The 27159-nt window shown below is 40.3% G+C and overlaps 1 protein-coding gene across 1 annotated transcript; it reads right to left on the bottom strand.

Annotated features, from left to right (window-relative positions):
• Positions 1-2648: 2648 nt before the first annotated feature.
• On the bottom strand, positions 2649-25592 carry LOC121286389 (angiopoietin-related protein 5-like). The gene is made up of 7 exons (XM_041203480.1): positions 25448-25592; positions 18145-18237; positions 17605-17671; positions 13200-13291; positions 9554-9674; positions 4440-4625; positions 2649-3383 (listed from the first exon to the last, which is right to left on the bottom strand). The coding sequence occupies exons 2-7, from the start codon at positions 18226-18228 to the stop codon at positions 3085-3087; spliced, it is 849 nt and encodes a 282-aa protein (XP_041059414.1). The 5' UTR covers positions 18229-18237; positions 25448-25592; the 3' UTR covers positions 2649-3084.
• Between the last annotated feature and the right edge of the window lie 1567 nt (positions 25593-27159).

The raw sequence follows: 27159 nt of genomic DNA, 5'->3' as shown, positions 1-27159 counted from the left end.
CCTACAGATTGGAAGGTGGCAAATGTAACCTCACTATTTAAAAAAAGGAGGGAGAGAAAAAACAGAGAATTACAGACCCGTTAACCTACTGTCAGTAGTGGGGAAAATGCTAGAGTCTATTATAAAAAAAATGTAACAGAACACTTGGAAAGCATTAACAGGATTAGACAAAGTCAGCATAGGTTTATGAAAGGGAAATCATGTTTAACTAATCTACAGGAGTTTTTTGAGGATGTAACGAGTAGAATAGATAAGGGTGAATCAGTGGATGTGTATTTGGATTTCAAGAAGACTTTTGGTAAGGTCCCACACAAGAAGCTGGTGGGCAAAACTAAAGCGCATGGGCTTGGAGGTAATACACTAGCATGGATTGAGAATTGGTTGACAGACCGGAAACAGAGTGTGGGAATAAATTTTCCAGGTGGCAGGTGGTGACTAGTGGTGTACTGCAGGGATCAGTGCTTGGGCCCCAGTTATTCACAATATATATAAATGACTTGGATGAGAGAACCAAGTGCAATATTTCCAAGTTTCCTGATGACACAAAATTGGGTGGGGTTGTGAGGAGGATGCAAGGAGGCTTCAGGGCAATTTAGACAAGTGTGTGTGTGGGCAAACACATGACAAATGCAATATAACATGAATAAATGTGAAGTTATACGCCTCGGTGTGAAGAACAGAAAGTCAGTATTATTTAAATGGTGATATATTGGGAAATGTGGATGTACAAAGGGATCTGGGTATCCTTGTACACCAGCCAATGAAAGTAAATAGGCAGGTGCAGCAAGCAATTAGGAAGGCAAATGGTATGTTGGCCTTCATTGCAAGAGGATTTGAGTTCAGAAGTAGGGATGTCTTACTGCAATTATGCAGAGCCTTGGTGAGACCACACCTGGAGTATTGCATGCAGTTTTGGTTTCCCTACCTAAGAAAGGATATACTTGCCATAGAAGGGTTGCAGCGAAGGTCACTGGGCTGATACTGGGGATGGCAGGACTGTCGTATGAGGAGAGATTGGTTCAACTGGGCCTGTATTCACTAGAGTTTAGAAGAATGAGAGGGGACCTGATTGAAACATATAAAATTCTAACAGGGCGAGACAGACTGAATGCAGGGAGGATGTTTCCCCTGGTTGGGGTGTCTAGGACCAAGGGCCATAGCCTCAGGATATGGGGCAGGCCATTTAGGACTGAGATGAGGAAAAATTTCTTCACTCAGAGGGTGGTCAACCTGTGGAATTCCCTACCACAGAAGGCTGTGGAGGCCGGTTCACTGAGTATATTCAAGAAAGAAATTGATTAATTTTTGGATATTGGCATCAAGGAGGGCCGAATGGCCTAGTCCTGCTTCGAGTTTCTATGTTTCTCTAGAATGAGCTGCTGAGCAAGCTGAAGAGCTTCATCTAACCTTGACATTGCTGTCCGTCCATTGGCACTGTTTGTGACGACTTGCATGGACAGCTGACATATACCTTGCTAGCTAACTCATTGGGGGTTTTGAATTCAGTTAGCTTCTCCCAGGTAGACCACAATTAAGGCCCACTTAATTGTTGTAAAAAAAAGTTTAATCAGTGTATGCAGAGGACAAAACCTATTTGTACCCAGTCTGCCTTTGCTTCACTTAAATGAGTGACAACCAGATTCTACAGAGAATCTTTGAATTTTGCATTGTTTCATTGATACAATGAATGTTCATAAATGTTTCTTAGGGCTGGATTTGAAGCTTGGCACCAATGTATAATTCAGCCCTTTGTGTTTAAATGATCACTTTTAAAAAGAAATTAAGATCAGCCATAATGATATTGAACGGTAGTGCAGGCTTAGTGGGCTGTGTGGTCTTCTCCTGCACCTATTTCTTATGTTCTTACTTATCCTGATTTTCTTAGGGAATCATGCATATAAAACTCAACAGATACATTTAAGCATGTGATTTAATCCATACTCTGTCAGTTTGGGAAGTTTCCACTCTGTAAGTGGTGGTGATTGTAGCATATACAGGGCTTCTTTACATCTGTTTTGGCATATTTCGTGTACTGCCTCCCTGACCTATACTTGGAGTATTAGTGCAAACACTTCAGATTACAGGCATCTAAAATAGGGCAAATTATCAGCCAATATTATATGATCCAGTCCAATAAAGACCACTGACTTAACCACTGGTAAATGTTATTAAAAGTAGAATAACTATAAATCTGTTCAAAAAAGAGGGTAGAGTATTCCAACAAATTGTAAGATTGCATGATTGTGCTCATAACAAGGGACTAATCTTATCTATTATAGATTTGCAAAGAGGAGAGCTTGTTACCACAGCTCAGTGAGTAAATTGCAGTAGGCTAGCTTCAGAGAAGGATTGCTGGATGTATGTGCAATAGCCCAAGAAAAAAAAACAAAAAAAATACTTTGAAATTTACTTCTACTCCTATATGTGTGATATAACTTTACCAAATCAGGCTCACTTGGTATTAGCCTTGGGGCTCCCAATCTTCATTTTGACAAATCTAAATCAGATGGAAGAGAGTTGAGAATTATTTGTGCTCAAACCAGAAGGCGTGTTCTGCTTTCTTAATCATTTTATTTTTGAGAGAACTTTGGTGACTACCGGTTGCTAACATCAAAGTTTGATCAAACAAGTTATGTCTGTGAGTCTATACAACAAAGCAAAAATATTTCAGCAAAATTCTGCGGATGCTGGAAATCTGAAATGAAAACAGAAAATACTGGATGTGCTCAGCAGGTCAAGCAAGATCTGTGGAGAGAGAAACAGTGTTAATGACCCATTTTCAGAACTTCTGATGAGGAGTCATCAGTCTGAAACATTAGCACTGTTTCTCTCTTCACAGATCTTGCTTGACCTGCTGAGCATTTCCAGCATTTCTATTTGTATTTTATAGGTTTAATTAAACAAGCTAAATCACACATTTTAATCATCAATAGTTAAAATACAAAATGTTTGTTTATAACAGCTTTTAAAAACTGATTCAGTAATAATTAGGTAAAATGTTTATATTTGTAAGATATTGAAAGATTTTTTTTTTTTTACTGTTTGTTTAATACAACCATAAATGAGGAGATTGATGTAAGGAATTTACACCGATACAACTCTTAATTGACTGGCTTGCAGTGAATACGGCACCTGTTTCCAAGTTTTCCAGTGCACTCCAGACATCCAGCCAATATTATTACCTTTTGGATGCCAGTCCCCATTCAGATCTGCCATTCCACATTGACTAAACCACCATCCACTACTAAGCATAACACTGCAACTTTCAATTAAAATGTCACCAAAGATACAAGGTTTGCAATCATCATTGTCCTGGTCATAAGTACTGAACATATGACCATTTTGGTCCTTTTCGGGGGGTCCTAGTCCTTTGAATGCATCACCTGAGCACAAAAATAAATGAATGTTGCTGTCAACCTTTATGCAGTCACAGTCAATATTATGAGTGGGCATATCTATATGAGTGGGGATATCTATCATGAGGATTACACTTAAATACAAATCATATTACTAGACCTCTAAAATTGTTTTGTTAGCAAAAATGAAACATAACCACCTGGAACTTGGGGAAGCTATTCTAAAATGCCTCCCTGGCCCCAACAGAGGTAATTTTTAGGGACACTGGTCCTCATTATTTGATTTGAGGAATATAAAACATTTTTCCTTTTCAATTTTATAAACTATTTGGCTAGACTGGATTCCAAGCACTAATACCTTATGAACCTAAAAACAATAGCTAAGAACATTATGACATTATTGATATTTCAATTGAATAAATAGCAATTTGGCATAGGCCTGTTAAGGAGTGCTGCTACTTACACTAGATAATATACAATCCTTGCCAAACAAGGCCAACACCATAAATTGAGAATTCTATTGATGCAGTGTTACACATTACAGTATTTCATCTCATTTAAATAATTACAAGATTTTTCTTTGGGGTTAATGTGGATTCTTTGCTCTTAATTTGTGATGAATCTAAAAAATTTAATTGTGCCAAAGCATCAGAAATGTGACAAAGAAAAATAGAAATATAATTGATATAGCATCTCATCACTTCCTCAGGATGTCCCAAAACACTTTAAAACCAATGGAGTACATCTGAAATGTCACTTGTCACAGAACAAATTGACCAGCATGTTTTCCGAAAGACACGATGTGTTATAATAATGAAAGATTTTGATGTTTGCTGAGGCAAAATGTTGGCTAGGACAGGAACTCTGAATAGTGCCATGAGATTTTCTACATCCACATCAATGGCAAATGAAACCTCAGTTTAATATGTCATGCAAGAGGCAACATCTCGAATCAGTACATCCGTTAGTACTTCAATAGACTATCAGCCTAGATCATGTGCTCAAGGGCATGAAGCAACAACCTTTTGAGTCAGAATGCTAACAGTTGAGCCAACTACTATGTCATAACAAGCTTGTCTGTACCTGCATTTCCTGAGTAATTCCCCAGGTGAAGTCTGTAAAATTCTGTTTCACTGTCAATCCAGAATTTGGAATATTCTGCATGTGCATTGCTGTCTTCAAAATCCTTTAAGTCTACCCGGAGTTTAAATGTCTTGTTTGCCTGGTTAGTCAGTGAGTAAATGTTTTCCAGTCCCAGCCAATGTTCACCTTTATAAATGAAGAAACTCCAAGCATTACTGAGAAAAGATCATTTTAGTGTGTTTTTGTAATAGTGCCATTTTTGACACAAATTTCATGAATATCATGGGGGAGTTCCCCAGTTAAAGAAATGATCAAGAATGGAGGTGGAGCAGGGAGGTGAAATTTTTGTCCCATAACTACTTCTCTTTAAACAATTCTAGAGCATATTTAAGTTTTTTTTTCTATAGATCGCAACATCATTAAATCTTCCCTCTGATTGTGATGCCATCAATACAGGGGCAATAGAAATCTCTAAATTTGAAGTATATTTATCACCTATCTTTCTGCTGGCAGCAAGCTCCATTTAACCAGTAGAACTTGGCCCCTGCTTGGTAGTTCTAAGTAGACACTGCTAAAAGCTTGTTGGTAATTACCTCTTGTTCACAATCCCTACCTTTCACATTTATCAACGTTTCTACAGTTTAGTACTTTGTGCTGTCAGACTGTTTGTTTTAAAATAAAGACTTGCATTTATAACATGTCTTTCATGATCACTCGACATCGCAAAGTACTTTACAACCGATTAAGTGCTTTGCAGTCATTGTAATGCAGGTAACACAGCAGCCAGTTGGCATGCAGCAACCTCCTACAAACAGCATTTTGATAAGGACCACGTAATCAGTTTTTTTCTGATGCTGAGTAAGGGACGATTGTTGGCCTGAACATCAGGGATAACTCTCCTGCTCTTCTTTGAAATAATGCCATGTAAGGGCAATCAAGTCCTTGACTTAAGGTCTCATCCAAAAGACAAAACCTCTAACAGTGCAGCACTCCCTCAATGCTGCACTGGATTGATAACCATGACTTCTGTGCTCAAGTCCTGGAACTGAACCCACAACTCTTGGAGGTGAGAGTGTTCCCAACTGAGCCATGGCTAACATCCAATCTTGAATAATCCACAACTTCCTTTAAGTAAATGTTAAACAATTGAAATATCACCTTCAACCCTAGCTAAAAATCCGTACCCTTGTCACTAACTCTTCCTTTTTTCTGGACAATGTCCCATGCTGAGCCAGACTATCCATAATTTTTGCCTCCAATTGGACACTGAGCTGAGTTTCTGATTTCATATCCTTCCATCCAAAGGCTCCCTGCTTCCAAATCTTTAACATCTTCCTTCCCTCAACCCATGCTCATTTTCTGCTGAAAATCTCTTTGATGACATTGCTCCAGGCTTCGCTATTCTAATCGTCAGCTGGCTGTCTTCCCATCCTCTACCAGAAACTTCAGCTCATGCTTATTTTGATACCATTATCTTATCCCACATGAAGTGCTTACTGATTACACCAATCCTCACTGACCTAAATTAGCTACCAATCCCCTGTTATCTCATTGATGTCCTTTTTTGATCCCTCCATGGCCTTCGCCTCTCAAACTCCATAACTTCCATCAACCCTACTACAATCGCCAACTTTCAAAGGGGATTTTGATCAAATATTTTAGGCAGTAAATAAGTCAGCAGGATGGGCTCTTAAACTGCAGCACAGGTTTAGCCATCTTGGTAAAGAAGTTGAAGTGCATGTTAGGAACAGCCATCTGGAGGAACATTAAAAGGCTAATTGACAATTAAGTTGCTTGCTAGTGCTCATAAAAGATGGAGAGTAGATAATGATTGATTTAATTACCTCTCAAGAACGATCAGCTGAATAGGAGCAAGCCAGGCTTTGCTGAGGATTTTGAGCACTACTTAAAACCATGTGCAGCTTTTGCTGATTGGGATCAACTGACTACACTAAGTTATCAAGGACTTTTGAGACATGTCAGGAGACTTCCTGGGACACTTTGTCAAGAATTCACCAACACTGATCAACATTTTACCCAGATATCCTCTCAGGACCTCACCTAAAAGAGTGAGAACTCTGCTACTTTACTTAATAGGATGCCACTATTGATAATCCATAATCATGTCTGGAAGCAGCATGGCATTAAGATGAAGATTAAAATCAAATGCTAGTAGGCCTTTGCCTTTATCACCCTATTGTAAGTGCAGAATCCTGGGTCTGCTATAGGTGGCATATCATTGCTCTCCAATGCTTCCACCAAAATTCTCCAGCAGTCCATGCCCATATGCAGCAAGATCTGGACAACATTCAGACTTGGGCTGATAAGTGGCAAGTAATCTTTGTGCTATACAATACCCTGGCAATGACCATCTCCAACAAGAGAAAATTCAACCATCTCCCCTTGACATTCAATGGTATTCCCATCACTGAATCCTCCACTATCAACATTCTGGGGGTTACCATTGACCAGAAACTGAACTGGACTAGCCATATAAATATTGTGGCTACAAGAGCAGGTCAGAAGCTAGGAATCCTGCAAAGAGTAACTCACCTCCTGACTCCCCAAAGCCTGTTCACCAACCACAAGGCACAAGTCAGGAGTGTAATGGAATAACCTCAACTTGCCTGGATGAATGCAGCTCCAACAACATTCAAGAAGCTCAACACCATTCAGGACAAAGCCTGCTGGATTGGCAGCCCATCCATCACCTTTGACATCCACTCCCTCTAGCACCAATGCACAGTGGCAGTAGTGTGCACCATCTTTTATGAGGCATGAGACATGATCCATCATCATGTCAGGAAGCAGCATGGCATTAAGTTGAAGATTAAAATTAAATGCTAGTAGGCCTTTGCCTTCACCACCCTGTTGTAAAGTGCAGAATCCTGGGTCTGCTTTGGGGGCATATCATAGCTCTCAAATGCTTCCACCAAGATTCTCAAGCAGTCCATGGCCATATGCAGCAAGATCTGGACAACATTCCGACTTGGGCTGATAAATGGCAAGTAATCTTTGAGCCATACAATACCCAGGCAATGATTATCTCCAGCCATTTCCAGCACTTGCTCCAGCACCAATGCACAGTGGCAGCAGTGTGTACCATCTACAAGATGCACTGCAGCAACTCACCAAGGCTCCTTTGACAGCACCTTCCAAACTTGCAACATCTACCATCTAGAAGGACAAGGGCAGCATATGTATGGGAACACCACCACGCGCATGTTCCCATCAAAGCCACACTTGGAAATATACCACCATTCCTTCACTGTCGCTGGGTCAAAATCCTGGAACTCCCTCCCTAACAACACTATGAGAGCATCAACAACACTATGAGAGTATCTACACCACATGGACTGCAGCGGTTCAGGAAGGCAGCTCACCACCTTCTCAAGGGCAGTTAGGGATGAGCAATAAATGTTGAGCTAGCCAATGATGCTTGCATCCTGTGAATAAAGAAAAACCCCTCAGGTCCATCCTGGGAATCCAATAGCAGGACAAAACCACAAACAACAAGGTCTTTCATTGTGCTGGGCTCAACATCATGGAGATTGCTCTCCAAAAAATTCAACTTAGATGGGCAGGCCGTCTCCTGCATGGATGACTACAGAATCCCCAAGCAGATCTTCTATGGGCAGGCATCAAGGTGGTCAGTACGAACAATACAAGGACATCCCCCCCAAAAAAAGCCTTACAAACTTCTGCATTACAGACTACCTATCTTGAGAAAACACTTTGTGGAGTAAAGCACTGAAATTTGGTTCAGTGTTTCAAGGACCATCCATGTCAAACTTGCAACATCTAACTTGCCCAAAGAAAGGCCAGAGGTCGTGCAGCTGCAGAAGTTCCCCCAAGCACCAACAATGACATGAGCTGCCAGTTCTGTGGATATCCATGCTGGTCTCAAATCAGATTCTTCAGTCATCAGAGGACTAAGAAGACGACAAGATCACTTATAGCTTGGACATACTTGAACAACAAGGAGTCTACCATCACCTTGCAGGATACTTTCATAGGAGTTGCCAGGAGAAATCAATTGCTTGGTCATGGGCATCTTGCTAGGGCCCCCCTTGTTCTGCATTATAATTTGGAGGAGGAAATGAGACTGAGCAGGGCATGAAAATGCTATGATTTACCAAAGAGTCTTCAGAGATCCAGACGGTCAATCACAAACTCCCAAAAAGCAGGTTTTCCAACCAGAAGCCCGCCTCTCCCTGCCTTCTCCCCTGTTACAAACCCATGAGGGAGCTTCAAAACGTAAATGAAAATACATCTGATTGTTTTAAAACCTGATCTTAGTGACCTAGATTGTTGGCAATTTTCAAGATGCAGGGTTTGATTTTCTAGGTGCACATTATGTATTTCTATTCTTTTAACTGAAGTGACTATAACAGTTGAATATAGAATTTCTAGGGTTTCATTTCATAATAAAATTGTTATTAACAGAATTGTCAACTTTATATCTTACTGGGCAGAATTTTCTGCCTGTCGGGGGGGTGGGTCCGACCCCCGCCAGCGAAGCGGGCCGCACCACCATTTTACATGGGTGGGCAATTAAGGCCCGCCCAGTGTGACGTCCAGCAGGAAGCGCTATGCGGGCAGGGGGGATTCCCTAAAAGCGAGAGTTTAGAGAGAGGCTAAGTGCAGCCTCAGGGAGATCACTTCCACTTTGAACAATATTAAGAATAGAGAAAAAAAAAATTACTTAACATGTCCCCCCTATGTGACAATGTCACAAAATTTTTAATACCCTGCCTGAAACCTCATCCCACCTGTGGATGAGGTTTCATGTTTTCTCTATTAGCCGCCGGGGCTCCTGGCCTGCCCGCCAACCTTAAGGTTGGACAGGCAGGTGCTTTAATTGTTTAATGATCCTGTCAATGGCCTCAATTGGCCATTGACAGGTCGGTGGACGCACAGCTGATTTTGCTGCGCCCCTGCCTTCCTGAAAATTTAAATGGGGCGCGATGATGTTGGGGGTTCCGCCCTACGTCATCCTGCGTCGTTTTACGTGTCGGCGAGCGGGCCCCGCCCCCTGCTCACCGACGGCAAAATTCTGCCTTCTATTTCTCAGTTCAACAGATAAGTAACTTCCAGGTATAGAGAATACTTACAGCTAGGGTGTCCAAATCCTTCCTTGTATTCAGTCCAACCTTTGTAAAAATTCAGGGAATCTAAACCATTTCTAATTTGGAATACTGTCCAACCTCCATCATCCTCCATGTCACAAAATACCTGTAATATATATTACAGCAAATAAATCCTACAATATTGTTATAGGAGAAATGCTCTAAGAATTTCCTTAAATGTGTCCTCAAAATAGAATCCTTAATCAGACTGATTAAAAATCAGATTTAGATATAATTAATTCCTAGACATAAACCAAGTGGTAAACCCCAGATGGTTTCTTGATCAACAGTTAGGGTGAAAGATCAAGGATTCATCTGATGTCCTTGATGAATATTCTGTTCAGGGTGTTAATCAGTGTTCTTACAATGCTCACTGTAAGTTGTATCTAGATTGATCACTAGGAACAATACTAACTTCAAACACCATGAGCGGTTCTCTTTTCACCAAAATGGACATTTACCATAAATAAATCTAAATGCTACTTTAATTTAGTTGTTGTAATTTTAATAGCCATGAAACAAGGACTTATACAGTTTGTGAAATGCAAAATGAGAATGCTAAATCCTTATGACATGTATGGCTACAAAATAAAATTAAGAGAGGCGTCTGTGGTTTAATTAGCTTCAACACCTAAACACATTTTTTTTCAGTGAGGTCTATCAATTAAAATTGTTTCCCTTCTAAACCTAGCTTTTAAGTAACAGTTGGGTGAACAGACTAAGGCTAGGCAGCAGATATAGGGTGGATATAGGTTCTTCAGGCAAGACAGGGAAGGAGGTAAAAGAGGAGGGGGTATCACAATATTGATCAAGTAATCAATTACAGCAGTAAGGAGGGCTGATATCATAGAAGGCTCCTCAAATGAAGCCATACAGGTAGAACTTAAAAACAAAAAAGGAGCAATCACGTTGTTGGGAGTGTACTACAGGCCCCCAAACAGTCAGAGAAATAGAAGAACAGTTATGTAGGCAAATTTCAGAGAAATGTAAAAATAATAGGGTAGTAATAGTGGAGGATTTCAACTTCCCCAGCATTAACTGGGTTAATCATAATGTAATAGGTTTAGAGGGAACGGAATTCCTAAAATGCATCCAGGAGAGCTTTTTATGCCAGTACTTAGAAAGTCGTACAAGAGAGGGGGTGGTCCTGGAATAATTTTATGAAGCCAGGCAAGTGGTAGGGGTATCAACGGGGGAGCATTTTGCAGATAGTGATCATAACTCCGTTAGATTCAAGGTTGTTATGGAAAAGGACAAGGATGGGCCAGAAATTAGAATTCTAAGTTGGGGGAAGGCTGATTTTAATAAGATCAGATATGATTTGGCCAGAGTGGACTAGGGAGCAGTTACTTTTAGGTAAATCTGTATCAGAGCAGTGGGACTCATTCAAGAAGGAATTAGGGAGAGTACAGGGCCAACATATTCCAGTAAAGATAAAGGGTGGGACCAACAAACCCACAGAATCCCGGATGGCGAGGGATATACAGGATTGGATAAAGAGAAAAAGAGAGGCTTATGGCAGATACCAAGGGCTCAAAACAGCAGAAGCCCTAGAAGCGTACAGAATGTATAGGGGGAAACTTAAAAAGGAAATTAGGAGAGCAAAAAGGGGGCTTGAAAAAGCATTGGCAGGTAAAATAAAGGAAAATCCAAAGTTATTTTACAAGTACATTAACAGTAGGAGGATAACTAGAGAAAGAGCAGGGCCTATTAAGGACCATAGTGGTAATTTGTGTGTGGAGACAGAAGATGTAGGTAGAGTTCTGAATGAATACTTTGTGTCGGTGCTCACAAGTGAGAGGGATGATGTTGGTATGGAAATCATGCAGAAGGACTGTGATATAATTAAAGAAATTAGCATAGAAAGGGAGGAGGTTTTAAGTGGTCTGTCAGGCTTAAAAGTAGATAAATCTCCAGGCCCGGATGAATGTATCCCGGGCTGTTGAGTGAGGCAAGGGAGGAGTTGCAGAGGCACTGGCAATAATTTTCAATATCTCTCCGGCAACAGGACTGGAGGATAGTCAAGATAGGTGCCAGAGGACTGGAGGATAGTCAATGTGATACCTTTATTCAAGAAGGGAGGAATGGATAAACCAGGGAAATCAGGCCAGTCAGTCTAACCTCAGTGGTGGGGAAACTATTGGAGGCAATTCTAAGGGACAGAATTAATCTACACTTGGAGAGGCAGGGATTAATCAAGCACATTCAGCATGATTTTGTTAAGGGGAGGTCATGTCTGACCAATTTGATTGAATTTTTCAAAGAGGTGACCAGGTGTGCAGATGAGGGCAATGCATTTGACATAGTCTACTTGGACTTCAGCAAGGCTTTTGATAAGGTCCTGCAAGGGAGACTGATAATGAAGGTAAGAGTCCATGGGATCCAAGGCAATTTGGCAAATTGGATCCAGAATTAACTGAGTGGCAGGAAGCAGAGGGTGATGGTAGAGGCATGTTTTTGTGACTGGATGCCTGTGTCCAGTGGGGTCCCACAGGGAACAGTGTTGGGTCCCTTGCTGTTTGTGGTACATATAAACGATTTAGACTTGAATGTAGGAGGGTTGATCAGTAAGTTCGTGGATGATACGAAAATTGGTGGGGTGATAAATAGTGAGGAGGATAGCCTTAGATTACAGGAGGATATTGACTTGCTGGTCAGATGAGCTGATCAGTGGCAAATGGTATTTAAGTGGATAGGTATGAGGTGATGCACTTGGCACAGGAATACGTGATGAATGGTAGGACCCTGGGAAGCACCGAGGATCAGAGGGACCTTGATGTGCCTGTACACCTTATAGGTAGATAAGGTGGTTAAGAAGGCAGATGGGATGCTTGCCTTTATTAGCTGAGTCATGGAATATAAGAGCAGGGAGGTTATACTGGAAATGTATAAAATGCTGGTTAGGCCACAGCAAGAGTATTGTGTGCAGAGGAGATTGTGGGGGGACATGATTGAGGTGTATAAAATTATGAGGGCCATAGTTAAGGGTAGAAAGGAAGGAACTTTTCCCCTTGGTGGGGGGATCAATAACCAGGAGGCATAAATTTAAACATAAGGTGCAGGAGGTTTAGAGGGGATGTGAGGAAGAATTTTTTCACCCAGAGGGTGGTGGGAATTTGAAACTCACTGCCTGAAAGGGTGGTAGAAGCAGATATCCTCAAAACATTTAAGAAGTATTTGGATGTGTACTTGCGATGCCATGGCATACAACACTACGGGCCTAGTGCTGGAAAATGGGATTAGAATAGTTAGGTACTTGTTTGACTGGCGCAGACTCGATGGGCCAAAGGGACTTTTTCTGTGCTGTAGACCTCTATGGCTCTCTGCCTCAATGAATTGAATATACTTAGTGACAGAAAAAATAAACTCATTATCACATTTTAAAATGTGAGTCTAACTAATGTGTGGTGAAATGAAGTTTCATTTTCCAGTTATTATTTTTTAAAACATTCTTCATTTTGTTCTAATGTCAGATAAACTGATTTAAGTTATACAAATCATTAGCCTGGAAAAATTGCAATTGTTTTCAGATACACCTGCAAAGAATAAAATGTGTTATTATGTTACCAGATCATGAGATTTTGAACACAAATATGTATCTTTAATCAAGTGGATAATGATAATTAAATACCTTAAATGGTTTGGATTTTCCTATTGGCTGAATCGCATACACACCACTTGATGCAGTGGGAAATAATTCCTTGATGTGTGTACAATCATTTCCTTCAAAATAAGATGAAAAGATTTTGAAAGTTCAACTGCCATAATCAGGTCTATGAAGTATATATCAGAAATAAATGAACTATATCAAATTTAATAAAGATTATAATTGGATGGCATAAAAGCAAAAAACTGTGGATGCTGGAAATCCAAAACAAAAACAGAAACAGAAATACCTGGAAAAACTCAGCAGGTCTGGCAGCATCGGCGGAGAAGAGCACAGTTGACGTTTCGAGTCCTCATGACCCTTCAACAGAACTAAGTAAAAATAGGAAAGGGGTGAAATATAAGCTGGTTTAAGGTGGGGGGGGGGGGGCGGTGGTGGTGGGTGGTGTTGTTGGGACAAGCAGCCAGTAATAGGTGGAGATAACCAAAAGATGTCACAGACAAAAGGACAAAGAGGTGTTGAAGGTGGTGATATTATATAAAGGAATGTGCTAATTAAGAGTAGAAAGCAGGACAGACAAGGTACAGATAGCTCTAGTGGGGGTGGGGTGAAGGAATACTAAAAGGGCTAAAAGGTAGAGATAAACAATGGGTGGAAATACATTTAAAAATAATGGAAATAGGTGGGAAAAGAAAAATCTATATAAATTATTGGAAAAAACAAAAGGGAGGGGGAAGAAACAGAAAAGGGGTGGGGATGGAGGAGAGAGTTCAAGATCTAAAATTGTTGAACTTAATATTCAGTCCGGAAGGCTGTAAAGTGCCTAGTCAGAAGATGAGGTGCTGTTCCTCCAGTTTGCATTGAGCTTCACTGAAACAATGCAGCAAGCCAAGGACAGACATGTGGGCATGAGAGCAGGGTGGAGTGTTGAAATGGTAAGCGACAGGGATGTCTGGGTAATGCTTGCAGACAGACCGCAGGTGTTCTGCAAAGCGGTCACCCAGTCTGCGTTTGGTCTCTCTAATGTAGAGGAAACCGCATTGGGAGCAACAAATGCAGTAGACTAAGTTGAGGGAAGTGCAAGTGAAATGCTGCTTCACTTGAAAGGAGTGTTTGGGCCCTTGGACAGTGAGGAGAGAGGAAGTGAAGGGGCAGGTGTTACATTTTCTGCGGTTGCATGGGAAGGTACTGTGGGAGGGGGTTAAGGAGTAGGGGGTGATGGAGGAGTGGACCAGGGTGTCCTGGAGGGAATGATCCCTATGGAATGCCACCAGGGGGCTGAAGGGAAGATGTTACATCACCCCCTACTCCTTAATCCCCTCCCACACCACCTTCCCATGCTACTGCAGAAGATGCAACACCTGCCCCTTCACTTCCTCTCTCCTCACTATCCAAGGGCCCAAACACTCCTTTCAAGTGAAGCAGCGTTTCACTTGCACTTCCCTCAACTTAGTCTACTGCATTCGTTGCTGCCAATGCAGTTTCCTCTACATTGGAGAGACCAAACGCAGACTGGGTAACTGCTTTGCAGAACACCTTCGGTCTGTCTGCAAGCATTACCCAGACCTCCCTGTCGCTTGCCATTTCAACACTCCACCCTGCTCTCATGCCCACATGTCTGTCCTTGGCCTGCTGCATTGTTCCAGTGAAGCTCAACGCAAACTGGAGGAACAGCACCTCATCTTCCAACTAGGCACTTTACAGCCTTCCAGACTGAATATTAAGTTCAACAATTTTAGATCTTGAACTCTCTCCTCCATCCCCACCCCCTTTCTGTTTCTTCCCCCTCCTTTTTGTCTTTCCAATAATTTATATAGATTTTTCTTTTCCCACCTATTTCCATTATTTTTAAATGTATTTCCACCCAATGTTTATCTCTACCTTTTAGCCCTTTTAGTATTCCTTCACCCCCACCCCCACTAGAGCTTTCTGTACCTTGTCTGTCCTCCTTTCTACTCTTAATTAGCACATTCCTTTATATAATATCACCACCTTCAACACCTCTTTGTCCTTTTGTCTGTGACATCTTTTGGTTATCTCCACCTATTACTGGCTGCTTATCCCAACAACACCCCCCCCTTAAACCAGCTTATATTTCACCCCTTTCCTATTTTTACTTAGTTCTGTTGAAGGGTCATGAGGACTCGAAACATCAACTGTGCTCTTCTCCGCCGATGCTGCCAGACCTGCTGAGTTTTTCCAGGTATTTCTGTTTCTATAATTGGACGGTATACCGGTTGTGGTTTTTAAAAAAAAGTCTTTGCACAATGTATGTAAATCACAAGACTGGTCTTCAGATTTTAAAAACAAAAAACATGTTTTTAAGATGCATTAATACATCAGTATTTTCAGGGGTTTGGTTTCCCTATTTACGACAGCATAAAGGGAAAGCAGACTTTACAAAAGTAGCAAAATAGAGATGTAAAATGTACTGATTTCTAAGTTGCTCTCCTCTTTCCCTGAAAGTGGTGCCTTTAGCAGAAATCTCATTCCACAGACACTAGCGTCTGTCCACTCTATTGCCCAAGTGTTATTTCTCATGTGAGGTTACACAAGATGATTATTCATGGAGGGTGGATTGCAATTGATCCTGCCTGCAATTAACAGCCACAGTTTCCATCAGGCCAGGGTTCCCAGCCATCGTGCCCTATACTGACCCCAGTTAGAATCAAATAATTCAGCATTAACATCAGAGCATTCCTACCTCTCTTGGTCTATATATAAGTATTATACCACATCATGTACATGCACCCACATATATAAAATGTCCTGCAATGGTTTGGAGAAAGATTATAACGATATATAAATGGAAGCTCATCCAATCTCTAGTCAGCTATTATGAAAAATAATTTGTTCCAAAAATAGGAAAGATGTTGCATGCATCTTATGAAATTTTAATCAAGTAATACAATTAAATGTGATCATAAGAAATAGGAGCAGGAGTAGACCATTCAGCCCATCGAGTATATTCCACAATTCAATAAGATTATGGCTGATGTGATTGCGACCTTAACTCCACTTTCCTGCCCATAATCTTTAACTCCCTTGTTGATCAAAAGTCTGCCTAATTCAGCCTTGAATATATTCGATGACCCAGCCTCCACTGCTTCCTGGGGAAGAGAATTCCAAAGGCTAATGACCCTATTAGAGATGAAATTCCTCCTCATCTCCACCTTAAATGGGAGATCCCTTATTTTGGAATTGTGGCCCCTAGATTTAGATCCCCCCATGAGAGGAAACATCTTCTCAGCATCTACCTTCTCAAGCCCCTCAGAATCTTATATGTTTCAATAAGGTCACCTCTGTTTCTTCTAAACTCTATAGGCCCAACCTGCGCAACCTTTCCTCATAAGACAAGACCCTTAATCCCAGGAATCAGCCTAGTGAAACTTCGCTAAACTGCTTCCAATACAAGTATATTCTTCCTTAAGTAAGGAGACCAAAATTGTACACAGTAACTCCAGGTACAATTTCACCAATGCCCTAAACAGATGGCATGGAGGCCTGGAACTGCCTGAAAGAATGATAGAAACATTTAAAAATACTTGGATATGCACTTGAAGTGCATATCCAACCTACGGACCAAGAGCTAGAAAGCAAGGTTAGGCTGGATAGCTCTTTTATTTTTGGCTGGTACAGACATAATGGGCTGAATGGCCAGAATTTTCTACCTTTCTGCGATGAGAGAGAAGATTACAAGCAGTATTTAATCTCCATTAAACACTAATACTTCTTCCATCATTGATCATTCAGGAGATATTTGCTTGCAATCTCCTGTGTTCTTCTTGCATCTGAAAACATGAAGCTCATTTTGCCCACCACACAAAGAAGAAACACTGACCAAACCTGCCATGCAACTGACTGAGCTTCTCAATTAGTTTTTAATCAGATATAGGAAAGACTACCATGGGCTTCCCTTGCCACTTCCAACAAAATCTGGAACAACACCCTGTTCCTTTGGAAAATTTGTAATCAGAGTGAAGGCATGTGGCCATTTTCTGTCATGTGTATGCTTTATATTAGGTCATAAAGTGAAAAATGCAAAGAAACACATCAGCAAAGAAAAAGCATAAGAAGAAAAGTGAAAGGAAATGATATATGGCACGGAACCTTGTATCATTTAATTTTCCCTTTGGTGCTTACAAATAAGAACCAACCAAGAAAAGTATGGAAACAGATTTTTGCTGTCTTTGTTCTTGTGTATTTATATAGAACTAATAGCCAGAAATCCAGAAAAATTATACTTTGTAAAAAGAAATCTAAGCATATGGGAACGCAGGTAGGTTGAGAGATGCCATATTTTCCCCTTTGCTGTGAATGGGAAAGCTTTTTTAAAAACCTGATGAAGCCTGGAAAGCTGTGGTTTTGTTCATGTAATGTGTCCTTAACTATCTCTAATGCAAAACAGTAAGAAGTTTTGCTTAAATACCTTCCACTTTGCATTCATCACTGTCACAAGTTTTAGGAGGTGGATTTACATCCACCAGCCAGTTTTCCTAAAAGAAAATGAAATTGTTAGAAAACTGAACTGTAGAAATTAGTGGTTAGACACTCTGCATGCTTTTCAGATTGGCTGTCATAAAATAGAAGTTGATAGAAATAATTAGTAGGCCCTTCATTATCTGGACAAGTGTTCAGAAGAAGAGTCCAGACCTAAAAATTTTAACCAGTCTTTTTTGGATGCCAACAGGCCAGTTATACTTTCAGCATTTTGCTGACATTCATTTTCTAGTTATCTTCGTGCTGAAGCAATGTTGCCACCCTTTTTAACAGAGAATAGATCAGAGACTGCCAACAGGCATACACTAATCAACCTTGAAACATAGAAATAAAATTTAATTTGGAAGTGAAATGTGTTGATCTTTGGATGAATGCGGGCCTGAATGGGGTTTTATTACTTTTATTAAATCAACAGCACATTTTCGCATTAAAGAATGCAATGAAATGACAGAAACCTTGGAATTCTTACCGTGAAGCAAACTGATTGGAAGCAAAGACTCAGGAATAGTGCAATGTTTAGGAAGATGGCTTCTGGCTGCATCAGTGGGGACATTACTCTTTGCTGATGCACAAAAAGAAAAGACAATTAGTTATAGCAGAGAGCTAAGTATTCAAGTACCATTTATAAAAAGTGTGTGTTAGTTCAAAAGTAAGGACACCATTTCTCAGTAGGGCAAGAAAGGCCTCAACCATCAGATTATAAAAGCACTGTCAGTGACAGGAGCATATAACCTTCAAACAAAATAGTTGCAGAGTCAGAAGAGAAGCATAATAACTGCTGGAGCTTTTTTTCATAGAACACAATGTAGCCTCACAATTTAAGGATTAATTTCCTTCTTTGACCTTCCATCACTTTCTATAGAATAATGAAATTCTGTCTCGAGGAGCTTAAAATGTAACTTCTACATCTCAAAAGGTAACAGATATGGAAAATGGCCCTTCAAAAGCAACTTGGTTGCAATGCTACAGAGAACATTAAGTCCATTCTAAGAAAAGAGCCTTAACTCAGTAGTAGCACAATATTCTCTGAATCAGAAGATTTTAAGCCTTATTCCAGAGAAAGAAGCACGTAATCCAGGCTGGCACTTCAGCACCGTATTGAAAGAATGTTGCACTGTCAGAGGCCCTGTAATTTGAATGAGTTATTAAAACGAAGACTTTTGTGTTCTCTCAGGCGGCCATAAAAATCTAAAGCTGTCATGTTACTGGATCACCTTTACACACGATTTGGTAGTGAGACAGAATGGAAGGCTAGTCTAGAGTAACACACACAAGGGGAAGGAAGAACTTTTCAATTAAAAGGAAAAAGCGTTGCCAATTATTTTGTTATTTGTTATTGAAAACAGATGGAACTGAGCTAGGCTAAAAGTTTGGTCTCTATACTAAAAGAGATAGAGCAGCAATTTCACTGAAACCAATTTCTTAGTGTCCCCCAAGTCAATCTTTCCATGTACATGTCACTCATTTAACAACTACCCTTTGCATCAGCAGATTCAACAAGTTAGTTACTCATTTCAAAAACTATTCTGGTTCTGTTTTGTACTTTCCTTGTCAAAAGCTTTGTTAACTGTCAGAATGATATAATAATTTTCATAATGTTAATGGAATTTATTGTAGAGTAATAGTGGAGTCTGTGTGTGTGTGTGTGTGAGACTTAATTGAATTAAAGACAGCTGTTCTGGAGGCTTTGATGTAAGAAGAGAAGCTAGGTTTGAAATGCTAAATAGGTAAACATGGGTGAAGTTTTAGAACGTGAGGCATAAAGGGAATACTTGCATTTTTAAATAAATGAGCGCATCCCAATGTCATTCAGATCTTCAGTTCGGCAGGCGTGCACCAGAGTCGGCTGCACAACCGCTGAACTGTAAAAGGCTTATTAAGGTCATTTAAATAGCAATTTAAATAATTAACAGGGTTGCCCATCCAGCCTTATAGTTGGTGGGCAGGCGAAGAGACCAGGTGGCCATTGCATTTTTCATGGAACCTTATCCACGGGTGGGATGAGGTATCATGAAGGTTTTTAGCTTCTTTTCTTATGTCAAAGCCTTCAGAACAGCTGTCTTTAATTCAATTAGGTCACACACACACAGACACACACACACAGACTCCACTATTACTCTACAATAAATTCCATTAATATTATGAAAATTATTATATCTTTCTGACAGTTAATAAAGCTTTTGACAAGGAAAGTACAAAACATAACCAGAATAGTTTTTGAAATGGGTAACCAACTTGTTGAATCTGTTGATGCAAAGGGTAGTTGTTAAATGAGTGACATGTGTATGGAAAGATTTTTTTAATTAAAAAAATTTAATAAAATTCATAGACATGCCATTCATGACAGTGTCACATAAGGGGACATGTCCAAGTAATTTTTTGAAATCTTTTATTAACTTTTTCACAATGAAATTAAACTCCCGGAGGCAGCCCCATGCCTCAGGTAGATTTCTGCACTCTTTCTCGCACATGTGTGAAAGAGCGCAGGCCCTGACTCAGCCTCCCCCACCCCACCCACCACCCCCGCCCCCCCCCCACCACCACCCCCCCCCCCACCCCCCGCCCCCGCCCGCACAGGGAGCGCTTAACGTTTCTGGGTGCACATCTTTGGGCGGGCCTTGTGTGTCCACCCACACCCGTTCCTGCTCAAACCCACCCACCCCACCAATGGGGAGAAAATTCTCCCCAGTGTGTTTATTCTTCCCAAAGATTACTGGTAAAATTAGTACCATGATAGATTTATATTATTAGAGCGGTAAAGTCCAAAAATATTGTGAAACATTGGGAATTTGTATTCAAAGGGAAAAATATGTATAAAGGAAAGAAGGCTGTGTGTAAGAGCAGGCATTTTAAGACTTAACGCAAGTGTGAAAAGCCTGAAGGAAACGAAGCTGAGAAAAACTCACTTTGAATTTGACTATCCAGGGTGTGTGCTTTGCCTGGGGCTGTTTAAATCTATTTGTGTTTACTGTTGCTTTGATGGAGTGTAACTGGGAGTTAGATTAATCAGGGGAGCTAGGAGTTATCATAGTAGTAATTTGTAGACTTATGAATGTACTTAAAACCATTTCTTCTATTAAAGAATGTTTAACTTAGTTTTGTAAAAGACCAATAGGACTCAGTGGTCTTATTACTATTGAATTCAAGGCACACATCTCGAAATAAATATACAAATTGCAAAACAGTTGTGGCAATTGCTTCAAGTTTTGCTTTGGGATTTGAGCAGTTTAGCATTTACCATCTGTTGTGCCATAACAAAAATTGGAGGCTCTTTGCAGGATATAGTTGATATTCCTTGATTCATCTGGAGTTGGTGAATATTAAGGTTACAAGTACGAGAAGCACTTTGAATTCAGGAGTTGGAGTGAGGTATTTTTAAAGTGGTGAGATTGCAAAAATGGCTGCATTCATGACTAGAACTTCTTTGGAAGTAGAAGATATAACTCTGATTCGGTTACAACAAGTATCTCAGGATAAATTAACAGAGCTAGCGGATAAATTGCAGTTGAGGTTACCTAAAGGGGCAAAGAAAGCAGACATAGTTGAAGGCATAGCACAACATCTGGAGTTGGAAGTGATACCTGACACGAGTGAGTCACAGCTGGAGGTAGTGAGACTTCAGTTAGAAATGAACAAACAAAGGAACTGAGAAAACTTGAGTTGGAGGCAAATGAAAAGGAAAAAGAATTGGACATAATAAACTGGAATTAGAGGCAGCAGGAAAAGACAGGGGAAAAGAGAGATTATTTCAAAAGGAAATGGAAATGTGAAAACTTGATCTCCAGAGGGAAAAGTTAGCAATGGAAAAGAAAATAGAGGAAAGAGACAAAAAGTACTGGCTTAGAAAACTAGATTTTAAAAAGGAGACATCAGATGCTGAGGAAAGTTCTGATGTTGAGAAAACCTTTAACCTAAATCCCAGTGGGGAGATGTTTAAATTTGTATAAGCTCTTCCAAAGTTTGAGGAAAGAGATAGAGTCATAGAGTTATACAGCACAGAAACAGGCTCTTTGGCCCATCGTGTCCATGCTGGCCATCAAGCCCCTATCTATTCTACTTCCATTTTTCAGCCTGTAGCCCTGTATGCTATGGCGTGTCAAGTGCTCATCCAAATATGCTCATCTTAATGTTGAGCCATTCTTTATTTTGTTCGAGAAGATAGCTAAACAGATGAAATGGCCACAGGAAAACTGGACATTGTTGTTGCAATCTAGGCTGGTGGGTATCAAAAAAAAAGAAAGGTGAATCAAAGAAAGATGGACAGTGGGAAGGCAAAAGGAAGGTGGGTAGTCAGGGAAGAGGAGTAGGTGGAAATTCGCAGGAATTTTTTTTCAGAATAAAAAGGAAGGTGTTGAGGGTAGAAGTGACATTTAAAAATTTGTGTGTTTTCATTGTAATAAAGTTGGACATATGAAGTCAGTGTGTTGTAAATTACAGGGAAAATCTGTTGGGATTATTGGGGTGCAGACAAGTTCTGGAAATAAAAGTACAGTGGGATCTGAGGTTCAGGCACAGGAAAAGCCAATGGTATGTGTACAAGTAAAACAGGAAGAATCAGTAATAAGTAAAAAAGTGGGAATGTGTTCACAAGTTACCCAAGAGAGTTCTGAGGAGCAGGTTGCAGAAATGTTTAAAGATTTTTTATGTGAAAGGATAGTTTTTCCATGTGTACAGGGTGGAGTAGGTAAAGATGTTAACATTTTAAGAGACACAGGCGCTAGTCAATCCTTAATGTTGTGAGATCGTGATATTTGCTGTTCAAAGGGAGAATTGCAGGAGTGGGTGATAATAAGTGGGTTTCATGGAGATGCTAAACCTATTCCATTGTGGAAGATAAATTTAAGGAGTAAATTGAAAACAGGTGAGGTGATTGTTGGAGTAGTGGGAAAATTGCCCATTGCAGGGGTTCAATTTACTTTGGGTAATGGTATAGTTAGGTCCTAGAATTTGGTCATGCCTATGGTGGTTGAGTCGTCTATAGAAGTGTTTTCAACAGAAGTGTTGCAGAGAGAGCATCCTGGATTGTTTCCAGATTGTGTGGTAACAAGATCACAGGCTCATAGGTTGAAACAAGAACAGGATGTTCAAAGGCAGAGACAAGATGTGGAAGTCCATTTAGCTGGCACTGTATGTGATAACATTGTTCAGGAGGAAAGAACAGAGTACAAATAAAAACAAAAAAACTGCGGATGCTGGAAATCCAAAACAAAAACAGAATTACCTGGAAAAACTCAGCAGGTCTGGCAGCATCGGCGGAGAAGAAAAGAGTTAACTCTTTTCTTCTCCGCCGATGCTGCCAGACCTGCTGAGTTTTTCCAAGAACAGAGTACAATTCAGCTGAATTGTTTAACTCAAGGCAGTTGTTCCAAGCTTCACTTTGGGATTTGAGCAGCTCAGCATTTACCATTGACTGTGCCATAACATAACTAACTAAATTATATCCTTGAAAAACTATAGATTTGTGAAACGAGATCTACCACTATGTGACTACTTTCTAATCACACATGTACCCATTATATCTGTTAAATATTAAACTACTTTTCTTCTCCTCATATAAACTTCAGCCATAGCCAACCTGTGATCAATATAGAATATACATTTTCAAACTTGGATTAATGAATCCAGGAGGTTGATCAGATCCACCCAAAGTTGCCATGGCAGACACAAAGGAGCTGCCAGGGAAGTTTTAAAAATGCTAGGCCCAGAGAAAATTTCTTGCTGTAAAGAAAAATATCTTCAGCTATATAAAAATATCTGTCCATCTGTTTCAGTTGACAGCACCTCTTCCTGGATTTGAGATTCAGGAAGCTTCACCCATATTTCTAAATTTTCTTTGACAACCATCTAGATAATGTAGGACCTGCACCCTTCCCAGCATGTGCTCTAACAGACCAAATTCCTTCTTGGGAGCATAATTAGCTAAATTAGCAGACAGCGTGCCAAACTTTTCAGGAGCTTCACTCTTTCACCCATACATAAGACTTTTGAAACCTTTACAAATACAGAATTGCTACTATTAGATGTGCTTGCGTACTTCAAGAAAATGAAGTGTGATTATGTATCAGTCAAAATATAATCCAGCAAGTTGGAAACTATACAGTGTTAGAGATCAAGATCAAGAGGTAGTCAAGGATTTCACTTGTACAAAAATAATCCATTTATATTCGGTTCTGTTTTATATTAACACTATAGTTAAATACTTAGAATTAAAAGACAAAATGTACGTAACAGTGTCTGTAGCATGATCAGAGCAGCTTGCTTTTTAGGCTGGGTTACACTTAGTTGTTTACATTTAGACATTGTTTTTTTCTGTAATCAGCCATAGTAATACAATACAGCCTTGCAAACCCTAACTACCAGTCTGTTAGTTTTGGGACCATGGATATCAGAAACAAAGCCTTGTGGCCTTGAACACCTTGATAGAGATTGGTACAAGTTTGTGCCCTGAATATGTGTTGAAAGGTTATGGAATGCAGACACCTAAGGAGAGTACAGCTAGTGGAGTGAGATTGTATCCATTAACTGGATGAAATTAGATGGACAAAGTGAGAGAAAGAGAAAGAGAGGGACAAAGCTAAATTTGATGTTAGTTCTGTTCTTCTGATTTCTGTGTTGGTTGCCTGTCTGTCCATCTGATCCTTAATAAACTGCAAGTATTTGACTCCATGTTTAAAATTCATTCTTGGGGAGGAATAGAGTCTCTGTCTATAATATTACAAAAGCTGCATTTCCAACAATAACATTAAGTGGCCTCTTTCACTCCCACTCCACACAAAAGGAAAGAGAATCAAAAATTATTTATTAAACATATAATCTTAACTCCAAAAAGGTCCTTACTATGGCCATAAGAAATAAACAAGGGCCTGAATCTTTGGATCAGCACGCGGGGGTGGACCCCGCATGTCCACGCATAAAATCACCGCATCATTCAGATTTTCCATTGGGCAGGCACGCGCTGGAGTCGGCTGCGCACCCGCCGAACTGTCAAAGGCCTATTAAAGCCTTTTAATTGCAATTAAAAGAATTAACAAAGCTGCCTGTCCAACCTTAAGGTTGGCAGGCAGGCGATGAGCCCAGGCGGCCTTCGCATTTATCGTGAAATCGCATCCACAGGGCAGGGTGAGGTTTCACGAAGGCTTTATAAATAAATTACAAATTTAAAAAAAAAATTCATTGACATGTCACATGAGGGGGCATGTCTGAATAATTTTTTAAAAATTTCAAATAATTGTAATCAAAGTAATCTCCAAGACAGCTCCATGCCTCAGGGAGATTTCTGCGCTCTTTCGCGCGCAAGCCCCAGAGTGTAGTCCCCGACTCTCCCTCCTCCCTCTGCCTGCAAAGGGAGCGCTCAGTGCTTATGGGTGTGTGTCACGCTGGGAGGACCTTAATTGGCCCACCCATGTAAAATGGCAGCGCGCAGCTGATCGCAGGCGGTGATTGGCTGCGTGCCCGTCTGCCCGCGTCCGGTCCCACTCAGCCCCCAGATGGGGAGAAAATTCTCCCCAAGGTTTCAATTTTCTGCATTGAAAATTTTGATGAACGTTATACTAACTTGACTGGCAATGTTCACTTGACTTCCCATTTAAATTTTACTCCTTACAATTAAATTGGAGTGAAGGATGGACTGAGAATATGAGCTTAAGTCATTGACCAGAGAAACTAGGTTCAAGTCATTGACAATCACCAGCTCTGAAAGTTCACAAGGTGTTTCCCGCACTCGGTTTTCTGTTTCAGATTCCTGAGGATTTATTTATAAATAACTCACTCACCTTTGTCTCACAGAGAAAGCTTAAACTAGAAGATAATTTCTTTATTTTGAACTGTCTCCAATCTTCAGTGGCTTCACTCTAGCAAAGGGTTGGGAGAGTCCAGTCAATAGAAATTGTTAGTGCTCCCAGGAAGATGACTGAGGCTTCCAACCACTGCAGGAAAATACAAAGCTCTCTTTATTCAGAGTCAAGCAGGAAACTGACAGTTGTTTCCTGGTACGTCTACGGCTGGTCTTCAAAGTCTTAGCTGCAGTGAAAGAAGCATTGTGATTTTAAACCAACTGAGTGCAGCACTGGGGCATCAATCAAATCCTGAGCTTCGGACAGGGCACTAAATGCTGAATCACTCTACAGAAAAGGACCAATCATACAGTTACACTTTATTTCTGACATGCATCCAGAATCCTGTTGAAATTTCTGATATGCTTCATGATGTGCTAGGCCACTTTTATTAGTCACGTACAAAGGATGGTCCAGCTACCTCCGGAAGATGAAATGCTATATGTCACATACATACACTGCAGTAAGCAGTGTTAAACAAGCTCTTAGAAATTATCCAACCTTCCCATTTCATATCCCTGTCAATGATACTTTTAGGAAGATTACAATGTGTCTAAATAGTTCCAAAAGAATTCACAATTCTATAGTTATTGACCCCATAGCTTCTGACTCTTGCTTTGCTCACTGCAGCATATTTTAATTGGAAAATAAACAAAATAATCTTATCAGGTTAATGCCTATTTTTTGCTGTCATGAAACATTTGACCCAATTGATCTTTCACCTTCAAATTTGTATAAAATAACAGGGTTCTGAGTAGAATTAAACCAGAAAAAGATCATGCATTGGGAAAGTACATGGGAATTGAACTTCATAAACTCAAATATGTGGTGTGAGTGAATTGAATATGCATAAAATTTTAAAAAATATTGTCTCATTACCTGTAACAGGGTAGAGCACTTTCTGTTGAACTGAACACAAATCCTCTGTAAAATTTCACTTTTTCCATTTTTAAAACTATAATAATTTTAATACAGAGCTTGCATTGTACTTTAGTTTCTCTCCTATCTCTCCCCATGTTCTCTTGAGCTGATCTTATCATGGGATGCACCTCCTGCTCCCTTGAATCTATTCCCACCAACTGCTGACCACACAGCTTTCCTTCATGGCCCATATATTAGCTGCTGGGTGTTAACAGTTCCCTCTTCACAGGTACTGTCTCCTTCCTTTAAAATCTGCCATCATCATGCACCTGCCCCCACCCCCTCCACCACAATATGTGTGCTTGATATCACTGTCCTTGCAAACTACCACTCCCATCTCCAACCACTCTTTCTTCTCCAAAGTCCTTGAAAATGTTACAAAACTGCTGATGCTGGAAATCTGGAATAAAGCAGAAATGCTGGAAATATTCAGCAGGCCTGGCAAATGTGGAAAGAAAAACAGAGTTAATGTTTCAGGTTGATGGCCTTTCAACATAATACCTTGAAAATGTGGTACCCTCCCTAATCTGTGACTTTCTTTCCCACAGATCTATGTTTTGAACTACAGCACTGAAATGGTCCCTGAGGAAAACCACAAATTACATCCAATTCTTCCTCATTCTTCTCAATCTGTCCAGAGCCTTTTACAGTCAACCACACAGTCACCCTCCAACACCTCTCCTTTTTGCCCAGCTGGGTGGGACTAAACTCACCCCTCCATTGTATCTACC

The sequence above is a fragment of the Carcharodon carcharias genome, chromosome 13 (genome assembly GCF_017639515.1).
Source record: "Carcharodon carcharias isolate sCarCar2 chromosome 13, sCarCar2.pri, whole genome shotgun sequence".
Taxonomy (NCBI): Eukaryota; Metazoa; Chordata; class Chondrichthyes; order Lamniformes; family Lamnidae; genus Carcharodon; species Carcharodon carcharias.
Note: the sequence above shows the minus strand (reverse complement) of the source record. Positions and strands in the feature narration are given on the sequence as shown.